Source organism: Sphaerodactylus townsendi, linkage group LG02 (genome assembly GCF_021028975.2).
Source record: "Sphaerodactylus townsendi isolate TG3544 linkage group LG02, MPM_Stown_v2.3, whole genome shotgun sequence".
Lineage (NCBI taxonomy): Eukaryota > Metazoa > Chordata > Lepidosauria > Squamata > Sphaerodactylidae > Sphaerodactylus > Sphaerodactylus townsendi.
The window spans coordinates 31,525,120-31,543,069 of record NC_059426.1 but is presented as its reverse complement, the minus strand read 5'-3'; the positions used below and the strand labels follow the sequence as shown (position 1 = coordinate 31,543,069).

Genomic DNA, 17,950 nt, shown 5'->3' with positions numbered 1-17,950 from the left:
TAGGAGCACCAGCGCCCCAGTCAGGGTCGCGGCAGGTGAAGCTCCTTTCTCCCCCCCACCTTCTCAATTCATGACGGACTAGTACCTCCGCAGTTATGCAAGCTGCGAGGGGAAGGCGTCCGGGAGATAATTGGTGGCCAGCCATGTCGACCATACTGGCAGGCGAGAGGGCAGCGCATCGAATCCGTTGGCCCTTCCTTCTCACCTCCAAGGCAAGAGTCAGGAGAGCGTCGGAGGGGGAGGGAAGGTCCCAAGGGGGCCTTAGTCCCAACATTTCTGACCCAGCCTCCTGGACTAATATCTCTATGCAGGAGATATTGATATGAATATGTTTTAGGCCACCATGCGGGAGGAGATATAATACTCAGTGATAGAAGGGCTAAAGAAAAAGGACGCCAACAGAAGCGCTAGGAAGACGCAGATCCCCGCCCAGAGAGGGGGCATAGACGTAGATACCCATCCAGTTTATCTTCCAGTGATCCACCGCCAGCTGCTGATTGGGCTTATAGGGATTCCCTCAATGTGCCTACCTGAGGAGTGAGAGGAGGCTAGTGTGAGAAATTGACTATTCCCCTCAGAGCATTTTTTCCGAGGCAGAGGAGGTTCCCAATTGAACCTAAGGAAAAATGCATTCGATTCTTTAAGAAGGAGGATTTAGCCCTCATTATGGCCAAAACCATCTCCACACTACAATTGGAGGACCCGCAGCATGCCGAGGATCCAGGCGGACCTCCCGTCCTCCGTTAAGAAACCAGTTAAGAGGAGTTTGCCCCTAAGTGGGTACAATGGAAATTTTTTCCACAAGCAGAGGGATACCCCTTGTGATGCATTTCCGCTTTAACTAATATTTCAAGAAAGCATTAAGAAGCGAATGAAGCAGCTGATGCCAGCAAGAGTTGTCCGCACAGCCTTAAGAGGATTTTTTATAGCTTCCTGGCCATATCCACAATGTCATCAAGTCCCCATTAGTTGATTCACCAGTTGTCACCCTACAGTCGGGGTTAATAACACAAGGATGGGGAGGATCTCCCTCAAAGATTCCATTGATCACAGAGCCGATGTTTCCTGAAACGCCTTCATGATAGGCTTGCCTTGACTATTCGCCCCTGTCCTCGCCTTCCACCATGGCTAGCTAGAGTCTTCGATTTGGCGGCTGGTTTTAGGACATTACTTACCATGACTTCCTCGGTACGCTAGAGGGGTTGGGAGAGAGGGCTTAGAAAGGGTGTTAACCGCCGGGGTCTCTTACTGGGCCGATTCATCTCTTTGATTCTCTTACGGCTGGTCTCGTAAGGGCCTTAAGCGTTGCTGGTGAATCTACAAGCCTGGTTAAGGGCTTGGTCGGGCAGATTTTCACTCCAAACAGGTAGTCTCTACCTATGATTACCATGGCTCTAGGCTGTTTGGGAAGGAATTAGATGCGGTCCTGAGACTAAGGGTGATAAAAAATTCGTGCCGAGGTATGTTAGGGCAGATCAGGGTTCCTCCACATACAGGGGTTATAATACCTTCCGCACACAACGCGACACCGGTTCGCTCCCAGAGACGCAGGTGCAGGCGCTATTCCTCAGCAGCAAACATCAACAACAACAGCTTTCGTGACGAAACTACTTCAACAACTCCTTTTCGCCCCTCCAATCCTCGCCAACCGGGTCAGAAAAAAAAAATATTCCAAACGGAGCGTCCTCCCAGATCTTGACTGTACCCGGACGCCCCAGTCAGTGGTCGCCTGCAATTTTTCACCAATCGATGGTAGGCGACCATGTCGATCGGTGGACGAAGGAGGTCCTAACATCAGGCTATCTTCGTTGAATTTTTCGACATTTCCACGCCCCTCGCATTCAGAACGTATCCCAATAACAATGCAACCCGGACAAAATAAAAGAACAACAGAAGCCATCCAACATCTGTTACATTCAGGCCATCGAACCTGTACCCATATCGAGCGTTTTGCGGTGTCTATTCTCATTTTTTTCACCGTGTTCAAAAGAACGGGCGACATAGCAATATTGAACCTTCTTCGATATGAACAGATTCATCAGGCTTCGCATTTCAAGATGGAAACACTTCGCTCCATTGTAGAGGCCCTCCGCCCAGGCGACTTTTTGACATCGCTCGACCTGACGGAGGCATATCTTCATATACCCATCAATCCTCTGCACAGACGGTTCCTTCGATTTGCCGTGGGACCGGATCATTTTCAATACAAGGCCCTCCCATTTGGGCTGGCTACGGCACCGAGGGTTTTCTCGAAGATTCTTCTAGCCCCCATTATGGCTCTACGGGAAAGAGGTCTACACATTCACCCGTATCTCGACGACATATTGATTCGGTCGGGATCCAGAGAACAAGCTCTTCGAGACCTGGAAGCTGTCCTGTCGTCGCTTCGCCACCACGGGTTTCTGGTCAACATACAGAAGAGTTCCTTGACTCCCACCACGCGCATGGAACACCTGGGTGCAATTATCGATACGGTGCACAATCGACTCTTCATTCCTCCGGTGAAGATACACAAGATCCAACGTCTGGTAGCTATTTTCCTGTCTGCCAGGAAGGCTTCCCTCCTCCAGCTCGCCAAGCTGATGGGACTGTTCATATCAGTCATCGATATGTTACAGTGGGGGAGATTCCATGCACGGGTCCGACAAAAATTTCTGCAACCTCATCAATTCCGAATAATGAGGAAGGAGGACAGGTCTCTTCAGATTCCCAGCCAGCTTCGCGCCAGCCTCCGAAGGTGGTCCCATCAACGGAACCTTTCCAAGGGGAAAGTTTACATCTATCATCACAGGCTACAGTTGTACACCGACGCCAGTCTTCGCAGATGGGGAGCTTCCTTGCAGGAGAGTTCGGCCCAGGGGCTCTGGACGCCAGAGCAATCTTTCTTTCCCATCAACCTGCTGGAGTTGAGAGCCATCCTTCTAGCACTACAGACCTTTCAGGATCAGATCCAGGGTTGTCATCTATTAGTCCGTACCGACAACATTGCGGCCAAGGCCCATTTGAACAATCAGGGGGGATCCAGATCCCCACGTCTTCATCGGCAAGCAGTGGAAATATTGACCTGGGCCGAGACCCATCTTCTGTCACTATCAGCAGAGCATATTCAAGGAAACCTCAACGTACAAGCGGACTGGTTGAGCCGACAAACGGTGGTCGAGGCCGAGTGGAAACTTCATCCAGACCTGTTCCAGTTAATCATCCGAACCTTCGGCAATCCCAGCATCGATCTGTTTGCCTCCGCACAGAATTGTCAACTTCCGCGGTTCTTCACCAGGTATTTCCACAAGAGCGCATTGGCAGTAGACGCCCTGACAATGCCCTGGCCACAAGAGCTTCTATACGCGTTTCCACCGACTCCGGTCATTCCGAAGCTGATCAGGAAGATCTGGTCAGAGAAAGCCAAAGTGGTGCTGGTGGCACCTTGGTGGCCCAGACGTCTGTGGTTTTCCTCAATCCTTCAACTAGCCGTGTCCCTTCCTCTGCGACTGCCCACCCCCATGGACATGCTGTCTCATACTGCACCCCAATCCCAGTTGGTTTTGTCTGACCGCGTGGCTCTTGAGCGCAAGATCTTAGCCAGGAGGGGTTACTCCGCTCAGGTGATAGACATTATCGTCGCGTCCCTTAGGCCCTCTACAATCCGAATTTATGATTCATCATGGAAGTCATTTTTATCCTGGGCTCAATCCAACGACATCGATCCGTTAAGGCCTTCAGTCCCACAGGTGCTTCGTTTCCTCCAATCCGGGTTCGAGAAGGGCCTCAGAAGCTCCACTCTACGAAGAAAACTTGCAGGTCTTACGACAATATGGCCAAAGGTTCAAGGGGTTCCAATGTCCAGGCACCACGACATCATTCGATTCCTCAAGGGTGTCTCACAGAAACAACCACCCATAGTACACAGGTTCCCGTCGTGGAGGCTCAACTTGGTACTTTCGGCCCTTACTAGCCGATTCAATCAGTGGACCTGAAGTGGATCCGTATGAAGCTTCTATTTTTAGTCGCCATCACCACCGCTCAAAGAGTGTCGGAGTTGCAGGCTCTTTCAGTCAATTCTCAACTTTGCATATTTCATAAGGACAGAGTTGTTATGCATCTCAACCCCACATTCGTCCCAAAGGTGGCTTCACCATTTCATCTGAAGCAAGATATCATCATCCCTACCTTTTGTCCAGCTCCTTCACATCCTAAGGAGATTCTTTGGCATTCGTTGGACGTTCGCAGAGCGCTGAAGTGTTTTATAATTCGTACTGAGCCTATCAGGCGGACTGAGTCTCTCTTCATAAACATCGCCTCGCCTAATCTGGGAGCCCAGATGTCAAAGGCATCTCTGAGTTACACACTTAGATCTTGCATTAGTGAGGCATATAAGGCATCTCACACATCAGTCCCTTCTGGTATTACTGCCCATTCTACTAGATGTGCAGCAGCTAATTCAGCATTTCGACGTCACATCCCCTTAGAGGAGGTGTGCAAGGCCGCTACATGGTCTTCGACCTCTTCCTTTATTAAGCATTAGTAATTACATACCATGTCAGCAAATGAGACTGCCTTCGGCACGCGCGTGCTGGAGCATATCTTTGGAGACTGAATTCCCACCCGTTACGGGACACTGCTCGGGGAGGTCCCACATCCAAGATGCCCGAAATCGCCTCCAGGAGAACGGTCCATTGGTACTTACCCTGAAGGGGCCTTCTCCTGTGGGGCGATGAGGGCATCTTGGCCCTCCCTCAGATTATATCAGTCTCCAGTTTAGTTCATACAGAGCTAGAGATAGCTATACTAATAAGTTCAGTACTCTTCAGAGTTATGACAGACTTGTCGACAACAGTTAGTAGTTTTTATCGAGGTTTATTGACGTTTCAATGTTCTGTTATATGTTTATTACACTGTTCTTGTTACTTCCTGTTTTATTTCTTGAGAGAGTTTAAGCTTTTGCTACTGCTATGTCATTCGAATACTGGGGATCTAAGATGGAGCCCAACCAATCCACAGGAAGTGACATCGTTTAGCCCTGCCTCCCTGAGTATAGGTTGGAAATCACCCACATCCAAGATGCCCTCATCGCCCCACAGGAGAAGGCCCCTTCAGGGTAAGTACCAATGGACCGTTCTCTGATGTGGTTTTTTTCCTGACAACTAGGGCTGTGTGTTTTCCTAGTGTGCGGTTTTGACTAGTATTTACAGAGACAACTGTTTTCATTCAGTTTTCCTTCCGACTCTATTTTAAAGAGTCTCAAAACTGATTACAACCTCTTCCTCTCCCCCCAGGTATCTTGCTCAAAACAATTTGCTTTCTTAAAGTATGGAAAATGTATATTGTGAAATCAGTGAGAAAAGTGAGTGTATATGACATCCTTGGGATGATTTCAGAAGATTCCTAGTTTTATTTTTTGTAGGTATATTGGTGTTCACGACAAAAATGCTGTGTAGCCTTGCAAGATTTTTTTCCAGGATGTGTCTGTTCAGTATTGTGTACATTCATGAATACATAAACTCAGTGCATTCATAACCACAGGCTTATTATTCATGATCACAATCTAATACAACTGTTTGTCAGATTGGGCTAGGAAAAGTGTCGCAGTTATTCATCCAGCATAAACCTCTTAACTGGCTTAGATCAACTGTATTTCCTAATGTACCTTTATGGACACATTGTCTTTTCACCTAAACTGTACAATTACAGTAACTAATTTTAGTTTTAATTTCCTAATTTTAAACCCCCTTCTTTGAATCCTCAGCTCTGTGTGTGTGTGTGTGTGTATGTGTGTGTTCATGCGCATGCGCTTTTCAACAGTGTTTTATTTTGCAGCCCTTGGAAGGCGAAAAGTTCTTTTAAAAAAAGGACACTCTCAAACCATATTTTATCCTTCTGTTCAAAGGAATTATTCCCCCTATGTAAAAAAAGCCCCCAACATCTCCCTTATGCTTCAACTTCAAAGCTAAGAGTGATTCACCCAACCCTGAACACCTAGCATGCTGCTTGGGGGAGAGGTAAACTGGGAGAGAGGTTTTTTGTTTTTTTTTGCTGACTCATTTCAGCCCGTTTTGTTCAGAGACCACTAGTTAGGCGAATGCCATCCTCCAGATGGGGGCTGGAGAAACTCACAGAAAGTATAGCTCGGCGGAAAGCTTGCTTGCTAGCTGGAAGCTCGACGGGGACCTGACACTCTCTCTCCAGCATCATAGGAGGCTTCAACAGGGCCCTTCCTTCAGCCTCAGTTTCCTGTTTGACCAGAGCACTTTTAAAGAGAAGTTTAGCCATGGCAGTTTAGCTGCGAGCTCCCTCTGAGACCTTTCCGCATTTCTTAGCAGAAAGCCAGAAAGAAAAGGATTTTTAAAAATGGAACACTCTCTCGGTAGGAAAAGAGCTCATGCTGAGGGCGGTTGTAGTGCTGCCGTGTTTTTGCAAAGCTCATCTGCACACTGTGAAGGCAGAAACTTGTGGTGGGGGTTGATGTTTGCACTCTGAAGAAAAAACTGCATTTTGTGGCTAAGAGCAGAGTGTCCTTCTAACGATTTAAAGTGGTGTGTGTGTGCGTGTGTTGCTTTAAGTTGAGAGGTGAGTTGTAGAAGGAAGGGAGTGAAAAGGAAGATGAGAAAGAATGAGGTGATGGGTTGGCGCTGGAGTGTATCTGGGGTGAGTCTTTGCTGAACTGAGATTGAGGCAGAGCATGAAGAACTTGAGAGAAAGACATTACTCTAGGCCCGTGGTGGCGAACCTTTGGCACTCCATATGTTATGGACTACAATTCCCATCAGCCCCTGCCAGCACGCCCAATTGTCCATGCTGGCAGGGGCTGATGGGAATTGTAGTCCATAAAATCTGGAGTGCCAAAGGTTCGCCAGCACTGCTCTAGGCTAGAGACTTGAGAGAGTCCTTCTGTGCTAAACTTACAATGTTAGATGAAGTGCAGAATGGCCAAAGAAATAGGACGAAACATTGAGAAACTAGAAACAGAGTCAAATCCTGATTAGGATTTCAGCGATGTAAAGGGGAGTGTGGACTCCCCTTTTCATCGTAAAGGGAACGTTACCTGCTGAAGTTGTCGGCTCAGTTTGTTTTATTTATTGGAAATTATTTCTTGAAACCTTTAAGCTAAAGAACGTGCGTAAATGGATTTTAATTGGTTAAAATGTAACCTGGAATCCCACAGTAGCCATTTCCTCAGGACCTTGTAGCCCTTCAAAACTGTTTTAAAGGTCAGACACACTACTTCAGGAGAAATTATAAAGGGGTTTGGAATTAAATTCCTGGTGGCAGCAGAATATAGATAAAGGAATAAATAAACATTATTTTGCAGCTAATATATTTATTTGCAAATAAATAAGAGAGTGGGCATCGCAGTGCTCTTCTTGTAACAGGAGAGGAGAGAAAACTGCTCGTTTTCAACAGACGCATTTGTTCTGTGATTTTTGCTGAATGCCGATACTAGTTGCCAAACTCCTGCCAGGAGATGTGTGAATACACATTTTTGGCCACTTACTGGGCCTACCAAAGGGAATTAGAGCGATGTTTTTGCTTCCAGCAGCACAACCTTTGAGGGTAGGAAAGCCAAACCCCTGCTCATGCAATTAGTGGGGAGAGGGGAGAGTCAAAACGCACCCTGTTCAACAGAGATAAACCCCACTATCACTAAGCAGAGCCAATGCCTACCTGTTTTTCCTACACCATCCGATACACGAGTGGGGAAGGGAATGGGGGAGAAAGTTGCCAGCTCCCCAAAATAACTTCCTGGGGGACAAAGCCATTCTCACCATGAGGGACTGTTCTTGGCTAACTACACACACTTCAAGGGAAGAGTTGTGTCTCTGAACACATCACAGATGGTGGCTCATTCAAACTGTAGCACCACCCAAATATAGGCACTGTCAAATTGATTAGGAGATAGGAAGGTTGCCCTGCATTTTCTCAAACTTAATGGAAAAATTTAGAAATTCACAGTGTGTGTCCTTTCCCCCCAGTGTATTTGCTTCCTTCCTACTGAGATAATCACACCTGACACAGAGGAAGTATTTATATTATTTGTTTTGTAAGTATCTGTGTCTTGCATGCCATTCCTTCCTTCCTTCCTTCCTTCCTTCCTTCCTTCCTTCCTTCCTTCCTTCCTTCCTTCCTTCCTTCCTTCCTTCCTTCCTTCCTTCCTTCCTTCCTTCCTTCCTTCCTTCCTTCCTTCCTTCCTTCCTTCCTCTTCTGCCTGCCTGCTTGCATTGGGCCACATTTAAATTCATAAGCAAAGTTATAATTTACCCTTGCATACCAGGAGACAGTTCTATGCACCTTAACTTGATTGACTTAATTTCAGGCCTATTGCTGCGGGGGACAGGGGCTGGGTGTGCCTTGCTCCACCTGAAGCCCTCATTCTGCCAGCAGAGGCTTTTTAATGGCGTATTTTTTCTGTTTCAACAATGCAAGCTTACATTTACATCTGAAGCCTTCCAAAGAGCAACGTTACGGGTATTACTCACCTGGTCAGTCCATCTTTTTGCTGGCTCAAGTTTTCCCCTACCACTGGGAAACTGAGTTTTGCCAGTTTGTAATATATGCCTAAACATAAGCATTAGAAATATGACTTTAAGGCAATCTTGTATCAAAACCAGAGAAGACATCACCTTCTTCCTTGCTTTGTGATAGCAGCCAGCAATCTCTGTCTTTTTCAGCCCCCCCCTCCCCCCACCTATTTCAGACAAGATATTTCTGGGAAGGACAGAGTGCCTGCCATATAATGTGGGCTGCCTCTAGACTGTATTTCCCAGACCACCCCAGGAGTGGAATCGATGTTTCAGAACAGCCTTCAAGGCACTGAAGAGGTGGGTCAGGAAGGAGAGAGAAACCTGGAGAGGAAACAAAAGAGAGCAACAGTCTCTTCCCAGCTGCCCCACAGCAGCCGGTGCCTCTCCAGCAAACCATGAAAGGGAGGGGAGTGGGGAAGGAGCTCAACAGTTGTATCCAAGCATTGGCAAAATTTTATTTTATTTATTATTGGTTTTATATCCTGCCCTTTCCCTCATGGACTCAGGACAGTGAACAACGTTTAAAATACCGACACATAATTTAAAACCAACATATAATTTACTAAAATTTATAGCGCCAATTACTATAACCCACCAAGGGGAAGAGGTGGGACAATATGCAGTAAAAGATGGAAAGTGGCAGAGAATGGTGGAGCGGGAGGCCAAGATGGAAAACTGTAGCTGCCTCACTCATCTGCCTGGTGGAACAGGTCCATCTTTCAAATCCTGCAGAACTGTGTTAGGTCCCTCAGGGCTTGGATCTCACTAGGTAGATTGGATCCAGGGCAGAGAATGCCCTGTCCCTAATTGAGGCAAGCTGGATACCTTCTGGGCCAGAATGAGGACCTTGAACCCAATCCGGTACTTCCCCTGGAGCCAGTGCGGCTGGCAGAGCACTGGTGTAACATGTGCCCGCCACAGGATCCCAGTGAGGACTGTCACTTCTGCATTCTGCACCAGCTGGAGTTTCTGGAGCAGGCCCAAGGGCAGCCCTGTGTAAAGTGAGTTTCAATAATCAAGTCTAGAGGTACCATTGCTTGGATCACCATGGCTAGGTCAGTCCTGGACAGCTTGTGTGCCAATTGTTTCACTTGGTGAAGATGATAAAACACTGTGTGAGCTACCTGTGCCATCTGAGCCTCCAATGACAAGGAGGCATCAAGGAGCATACCCAGGCTTCTGACTGATGATGTAACAGTCAGCTGTGCACTGTTGAGAGCTGGGAATTAGCAACCCCCCTCCCCTGCCTGCCCGCCCGCCCGTCATAGGATCTCTGTCTTTGCTGGATTTAACTTCAGCTGCCTCTTTTCCAACCCTTACTGGCCAAAATATCTGGGGCGGTATCCAGATGATCCTCCATCAACAGGTGTAGCATACTGATGGCACCCCAGTCCAGACCTCCAGACTAACCTGGCAAGAGGGCGTGTGTAGAGAGAAAATCGCCCCTTGTGGGACTCCATATTCTAATGGGGCATGTGGAGGTTCTCTCACCGATTGCTACCCTGTCTCTGGCTATGGAGAAACGAGCACAGCTACTGCAAGGCTGTCCCATGAACCCCAAATGCAGCTTACCCAACCCTGATTCAAAGACGAATGTGGGGAAGTCCCCCCCCCCCCCATTACTACTCACATTCCAGTGATCCTGGAAAAAACAACTACCCTTTACCTCATACAACTGGGATAATGTGACAGGGCACTTAAAAAGGATAAGAGAACTGTAAGGGTGTTGGGAGGTTGTTCATAATTTTAAAAAGTTTTTTAAAAAACAAAGTCTGTTCAAGGCAGGAGGATCTTAGCTCTGTTTATGTAACGGAGTAGACAAAAATAATGGGGGTGGGGCAGTACCAGTGGGGAAAGAGTATTAATGGGTGTGGTGAGAAGATAGTGAGGTAACAGATGATAATGTGTACCAAATGGGAGATTCTATGGAGGTAAGAGGAGGCTATAGAGATGGGGTGAGTGACTTACAGAGACTCGCAGTGATGCAGTTAGTACAGAAGGTGGCGCTGTGATGGTGAAGAGAAAAGTGGCAGTTATACGGGGTACAGAGCACTGGGTAACATGGTCAATATGGACATGTTGACACTTTTGTGACTTTCATGGTGACCCGAATCTTTCTTTTCCATGGTTTGAATTAATATTGATGTATTCCATTGCATGTGACCTACATAACTTCCTGTATCCATTCCCTGCAAAGCCTCTGGTTTGTTTTGAGACAGTTTGCCATAGGCAGGTGGAAGTTCACAAAACCTTGACATGACTGCTTTGTTCAGCTTATTTCTGTAAATGTTCAGAGCCAAATATGAGATTTCGAATGAACTGTGATTATAACTTTCCCTGTGTAAATGTAAGTTCAGAAACAAAGTGAAAAAGACAGTGGAGGGGTGTGGAAAATCTTGAGCGGGGTGTAGTGATTAAGAACAGTGGACTCTAATTCAGAGAACCTGGTTTGATTCTCCGCTGCTGCACATGAAGCCTGCTGGGTAACCTAGAGCCAGTCACAGTTCTTCAGAACTTTCTCAGCACCACCTACCTAGCAAGGTGTCTGTTTGGGGAAGAGGAACACACACACACACAACACACACACACACACACACACACACACAGAGCTGCTATTATATCAGCAGGGGGAAAGGGATGTCTTTTTCCTTTTCAGATCTAGTAGCTGAGTTTGGGGGAAGATTATGACACAGGAGGGAAGTGTTAATCTCAGTGCCACAGGCTTGATTGAAATTTCTCCCTTGCACTCCTACTCTCTCTCTCTCTCTCTCTCTCTCTCTCTCTCTCTCTCTCTCTCTCATTGGCTGGTTTTAGTAGAGGTTTGAATCCTGATCTCCCATCTCGCCTCTCCTTTTGTAACTTCAAATCCATATCTATACTTGAGCTTTGCAGAAAGATTAAAGTTTCTGTTATTTATATGACTATAATAAAGAAGTCCACCTCAAAATCAGGCAACCCTCCTTACTAGACCAAGTGCCTACAATATGTCCCACAAAGAGCATTATGTGCTGCTAACAACAACCTTCTGGCTTTCCTCAACTAGAGCCAGAGCGTTCTCAGCTCTGGCCTTGGCTTAATGGAATGCTGTGTCTAATGAGACCAGATCCTATGGGATTTATCTGAATTCCACACAACCTGCAATATGGAGCTGTTCCGCCAGGCCTATAGTTGAGGGCAGCAACGGGATCTGATCTGTCTTGGCTGGCCTCCCTTCTCCTCCCCTTCTGTTAGTTGGTTTGATTGAGTAGTATAGAGATTGAGGGATTGTTTAAGTTTTAAATTGTTCCACCCTTGGTTAGGGTGTTTAAGGTGTCTTAATGAATTATGGGTAGCTTTATTGAAACAATGTTGGAAGCTGCCCTGATGCAGATAATCTTAGGGTAAAATAATGCAGATAATCTTAGGGTATAACGCTCAGTAACATATTTCCAGTATGCTATTTGCAGTAGAAAGATAATATCTGTTTTGTTTTGTTTTTTGTTTGTTTGCAGGTGGCGATTTACATTTTACATGTATATGTTCACTTACGGAGTTCGGCTGCTGAAACAGGTAGGAGATTTTGTCCTTTGCTTTGACTGCAGTTTGCTTCTCATGGCAACAGTGGTAGCACGAATCTCACGGCATCTACATTTTTCAAGCATTATACACACACACACTGTTGTAAAATGTTCCTCATCTTTTTCTGCTCTTTATTCCATGGACACTTTTAGAAGCCCTGTTTAACAAGGCGCGTTTTAAAATGAACATATTGTTTAGATATATTTTCTTGCATCCGCACAGCTTACCTTCCAGTCATGCGGAAAAGATCCTTGTGTTGTGGTGGCAGCTGCTGCTGAAGCAACATTTTAATAATCTGAAAAGCCAGCCAGAAGCCCTGCTGAGAAAAGCTGTACCTGCCCCCACCCACTTTCTAAAGACACTTGGAAGGTACCAGGAAAGATGTCAGCAGGTGCCACGCTGAGGACCCCCCTTTTAAACTATTGTAATAGGCATATTTTTGCATCCTCAACTGGTGGCGAACCTATGGCATGGGTGCCAGAGGTGGCACTCAGAGCCCTCTCTGTGGGCACGCTCGCACAGAGTTCGTCATGTGGGGGGGATTTTTGGAAAATCGCCCCCCCACCCCACATCTAGGCTGGCCTGGGCCGCTGGGCACGACGTATAGGTAACCCTGTTAAGTGCTGGTAAACCCCACTGATTTTCATGGGAAGAACTAAAGCGCAATCCTTTACCTGGGAGTAAGCTCGATTGCTGGCAATGGGGCTTGCTTCTAAACCCTCCTAGGGTCGTGATTTACCCATTCGAAGCGTTGCACAGTTGCTTCAAAGCAAAGCCACCGACTACCACCAAACTTACTCACAAGTAATGTGTGCCTTGGAGCCAACTGGTTTTTCTAAATTAAAACCTTAGTATTCAGGTTAAATTGCAGTGTTGACAATTTGCGATGGCAATAAGTGGATTTTGGGTTACAGTTTGGGCACTCGGCCTCAAAAAGGTTCACCACCACTGATACAGAACTTAATGCAAGCCAGGTCAGAGATGTCTTTTGGCTGCCATCATCATAGGTCATCCTGTCGGCAGCCGGTGATAACACATAAAAATCTATCATACATGTCTAGTTTCCAATATGAGCAGGATCAAATAGCACCCTGGGAAAATATCACATTGCTTGAAAGGACCACCTTTGTTGTATATGTTGCCTATGACAAAGATATAGCAATTGTGAAAGCAGGATTGCACCATTTGCAGAATAAGTTTTGAAATCTGATGTAGCAATCTCCCCTTCAGCCGTCTTTCTTCACACTTGTGAATACTATGGCCCTTTCCACATGAGTTGTTTGTAACATATTTTGTTGCTACATTTTTCCCCTTTTAATTCTACACATCCCCTCCCCACCCCGGGGGGTTGGTTCTAGAAATGCTTTCCCTTCATTTTTCATTCATTGTTTTTTCAAGCATTTTTATTGAATTTTTTTTTCAGTCTGTTTCTGAGCTGGCTTTGCTTGATCGTACGATCATGTTGAAATGGTCTTTATTAATCCACTGCACCAAACATGCCTGTGTAGTCTCCCAATCTCCCCTTCAGCCGCTTTCTCTTCCCCCTCTATTTTCAGAAGGATTTTAAAAAAAATCTCTCATTTTATATTAGTGACCTAATGACAAGGCAAGGACACATTTTGAATCTGCAGTGAAATTGACAAGGATCTGCTGCGATATCAGTCATGCATTACTGTAGCTTCGATTTGACTGAAAAATGTGGGGCTTTTGGGGGGTGGGAACTATATGTTTCTGTTCCTCCAGGTAATGGCGCCTGCTTCAGAAGGGGGTTTTCTTGGCTTCCATTTTGTGTGGGCCGTTGTCAGTGGCAGAAATGAAGACTGAGACATTTTTTGAATTGCTGCTTCCTCGAAACTACGCAATAACCCTAGACTGCCTGCACAAAGGAAAAAATGGGGAGGGGAGTATTGTTCTCCTGCGTTTCGACTGACATCCCACCACCATAAGGAATAGTATCAGTCGTGTGTGGAATAAATGCAACTGAAGAAACAAAGGGAAAAACGGTGGGGGAATTGAGATGTACAGAATGATTTTCACAGAAAATGCTTCCCAGACACAAGGTTTGACCACTGGGAAAATCTGTGGTAAACTGCGCATGCCTTAACGGGGAAGAACGGATGCTGGTGTGTTGTACAAGAACTCTTCCTGAGATTTTTATGGCTATCACAGTGAGTGTTGCGTAGGATCAGAGATTTCTTGAGCAGATTTTTTTTTTGCAGTCACATTTGAAGAGACTGTCCTGTTCTGGGTCATCTATGAGATGACCATTTCACAATATTAATTGTGAAGCTAGGCTTTGTGTGTTTGTACATTTTTCCCAAGCGCATTGTCCTTAAATAAGAAAGGGCTTGCTTTCTCCAGAAGGACTCTCCCATTCATTCTGCATAGATAGAACTCAGGCCTCCAGATGTTCAGGAACTACAATTCCCATCAGCCCCTACCAGCATGGCCAATTGGCCATGCTGACAGAGGCTGATGGGAATTGTAGTTCCTGGACATCTGGAGAGCCGCAGGTTCCCTACCCCTGGGGGGGTTAGAGCACTCAGTGTGATGTGAGTGGTGCTAAGATTAGGTATGCTTCTAATCTGGAGAATGAGGTTGATTCCCTGCTCTGCCAGTTGAGCTGGGAGGAGGCTTATCTGGGGAACTAGATTAGCCTGTGAACTCCAACACATGCCAGCTGGGTGACCTTGAGCTAGTCACAGTTCTTTCGGAGCTTTCTCAGCCCCGCACCCACATGACTGGGTGTTTGTTATTAAAGGGGTATGTAAGGGAAAGGAGTTTGTAAGCCTCTCTTTGATGTCTCCCTACAGGAGAGAAAAAAAGGGTATAAATCTAAACTACTCCTCCCTCCTCCTCCCTCCCTCCCTCCCTCCCTCTTCTTCTTCTTTCTTCTCTTCTCTTCTCTTCTCTCTCTCTTCTTCTCTCTTCTTCTTCGCTTCTTCTAGTCCGCATCTTCTATCTTCTTCTTTAAGAATAGCAGTTGTTCAGATAAATAGAATTGTTTATCAGTTCTCTTACCAGCATGGCCAATTGGCCATGCTGACAGAGGCTGATGGGAATTGTAGTTCCTGAACATCTGGAGAGCCGCAGGTTCCCTACCCCTGTTCTAGCACCAAATAAAGAATTTTCCTCAGAAGTTTGCAATGCCTAACCCTTCACGCTTGATCAGAATGTCTCATGTTAAAAAGCCAGATACCAGTTTGGGGAATTAGAAGTGACTAGTGGGGAGGGCAGGGTGGTAGGCAGTTTCAGCACACTACCCAGTATAAGCCATTCATTGGGAAAGTGATGAGATTGAGAAAGAAGATACTGCAGGCTTTGACACAAATCACTTTCCTCCTTGATTTCCTTTCATGTCAGCGTTGGTATGGCAGTATGAAAGGCATCTGCCTGATGTGTTCCTGGAAGAAGACGTAAGGCAGGGTTTTCATAACAATGATATCCTTGTATTGTCGGTATTAGGGTTTTCATCGTCCGAATATTAGCTTGTTGTAACTTGGCCATGGTTTTAAGTAGCAGGGTTGTTTCGATTGTTACTAGATATCTGTGGCTGGCATCTTCAGAGGATCAGATCCTCTGAAGATGCCAGCCACAGATGCAGGCGAAACGTCAGGAGAGAATGCTGCTAGAACACGGCCATACAGCCCGGAAACCACACAGCACCCAAATGATATCCTTTCTCTCATTTGCTATGTCCACCTGGCCAATGTGATGTGTATCCTTCAGTTGACCCTACCTGCCATCTGTGACCTTTTGACATGCTAATAGTAATTGTGGATGCTCAGTGGTCGATTCCCCATGGGGAAATTCTGTATAGATCAAACCAAGTTTATAAAGAAACCGCACCTTTTCATCAGGGTTTCAACCTCCCCACCGCACCAGGTATTCAGCGAAGACATGTAGGCCTGTCTCGGATTCCAGAAATGTAGCAATCCCCACTACCACACAATCTCCTTTGCTGGTCTCTCCTGATTGGCTGGCATGCCGTGTTGGGGTGGGACCTTTTGGGGGTGGGAAATTTTTCCCAGCTCTTTGCAACCTGAGGTTCGCTCGTTTGCAAGAATAAGCCGCCATGTTTTAGTGCTTAAGCTGGGTTTTGCTCGCTTGGAAGGGTGGAACGGTTTATCGCTGCCAGCAGTTTTTCATTCCTTCCCATATGCTTAACGCCTCTCACGGCACTCAACAGCTTAAATTGAACCCAGAAGAGGCTGCACGCCAAGATCGGCTTCAGCACTCCACCGGTGAGCTGATTGGTTGCCAGACTTACATCACGCTCCATGGCGGGAATTTTAAACACAGATTGGACCCCCGTTCCTCCCCTCAAAACTGGATTGAAAGTGTGCTAAGAGGAAAAGTTGTACTTGCAAGCAGGTTCTGCCAGGACGTGGGATAAGGGGGAGAACGAGCACCAGAGACGGGACAAATCCCTGTTCATCGCTCAAGCAGTGGGGAAACCTTGAAACCTTAATATTTCGCATGAGTATCACACGATTAATTGACTGTGGGGAATCGACCAGTGTTTCTCCCAATCCCCCACTCGCCCTGCCCACTAACAGAAGCCTTTGGTGTGTTAATTCCTGCTAATTCTACCTGCCAGGGATTATCCAGGGCACATCTGTAATTTTTTATGTCCTTAGAACTTACTGTAAATGATAAACACAACAACAGGATACCCATAATGCCCTTCTTGGGCAAAGCTATTATTTTTTTCTAGCACAGGAAGAACCAGGTTTTTGGATAGAGTGATTGGCAGGACAGAAAATTAGAAAGGCTAGAAACCACTTGTATAAGGCATCTTTAGAGTGTTGGTAAGGAAAAGGGCAGAGACTGGGTGGGCAAGGGGACCATAAGGCAGACCATAAGGCAGACTTCTCTTCCCATGTACATCCCTATCCCATTGTGCCTATCCCATTAGCCTGACTAGAATTAAACTAGTTTATTAAACTGGTTTCTCTATTTCCCTGTCTCAGCCTTAAGGGTGAGCACTTTTTAATCAATATTTTTTGGGTTTGAGTTTGATATCCTGGGAAATTTTTTAAAAAACTCCCCAAAAGCTATTAAATTTTGTGTCTGTTGCCACCGAGCTCACGGTGAAGCTGGAAGGTAGCAGCATTGGCGGTGGGTCCGAAGTGGCCCTCAGCCCAATTTTTCGGCATGATTCCATATCAGCTTTTTGGATCTCTTTAGACTGCTGCCTTTTTCAGCTGGAACCCCCCCCCACACACACACACACACTGTTAAGGTATTGGGAGGGGAGTCTGTTTGGCTTGAGCCAAATATCCACACCTAGGCGGATTCTGCAAGGGCCAAAAACAGTGGTTTAGAAACAGTGTGAAAACAGTGTAAAACCTTTTGCACCATTTTAAACCAATTTACAGTGTTGTGTAAAACACTGTTGTGTTCCCACCTAACAGACATATGTTAGAGAGGGAAAAGCGACTGGAGGGACTCCGGGAGACTAGGTAGATTTCACAGATGTATTTAAAGTAGCAGAGTAAAACGGTGTGAAAATGGCGTGAAACCTTTGCTTTATGACCAATCGCTATAAAACCATTTTACACTGTTTTCACACCACTGTTTTTGGCCCATGAGGAATCTACCCTAGCCTCGAGTCCTTGTATTCTCTTCCTGACATGAAATTATGATTTACTTTCATGGAAATGCACACTGTTTATGCCTTCAATAATATACAAGGCTGAAAAGACAGCCATTGTATAAGGGTCAGACATAGTAACATCCATGCACAGTTGCCCATACGATCTCATACTTTTAAAGGCTGAAGGGTAGCTGAACTTCAAGGGACCTGCGGGCATTATCAAAAACCTTTGTGCATTTTTCCAAAATTCCAGATTTAAGTGTACAATGCGGCATCA

General features: G+C 46.1%; 1 protein-coding gene across 2 annotated transcripts in view; it reads left to right on the top strand.

Moving 5' to 3' along the window:
- The window catches only part of CERS6 (ceramide synthase 6), a 103,680-nt gene that overhangs the window by 19,310 nt on the left and 66,420 nt on the right, over positions 1-17,950 (top strand). For both annotated transcript variants that reach the window (XM_048484295.1, XM_048484293.1), the window contains exon 2: positions 12,008-12,065. In XM_048484295.1, the coding sequence (XP_048340252.1) occupies positions 12,008-12,065 (58 nt within the window). The remainder of the gene's footprint in view (positions 1-12,007; positions 12,066-17,950) is intronic.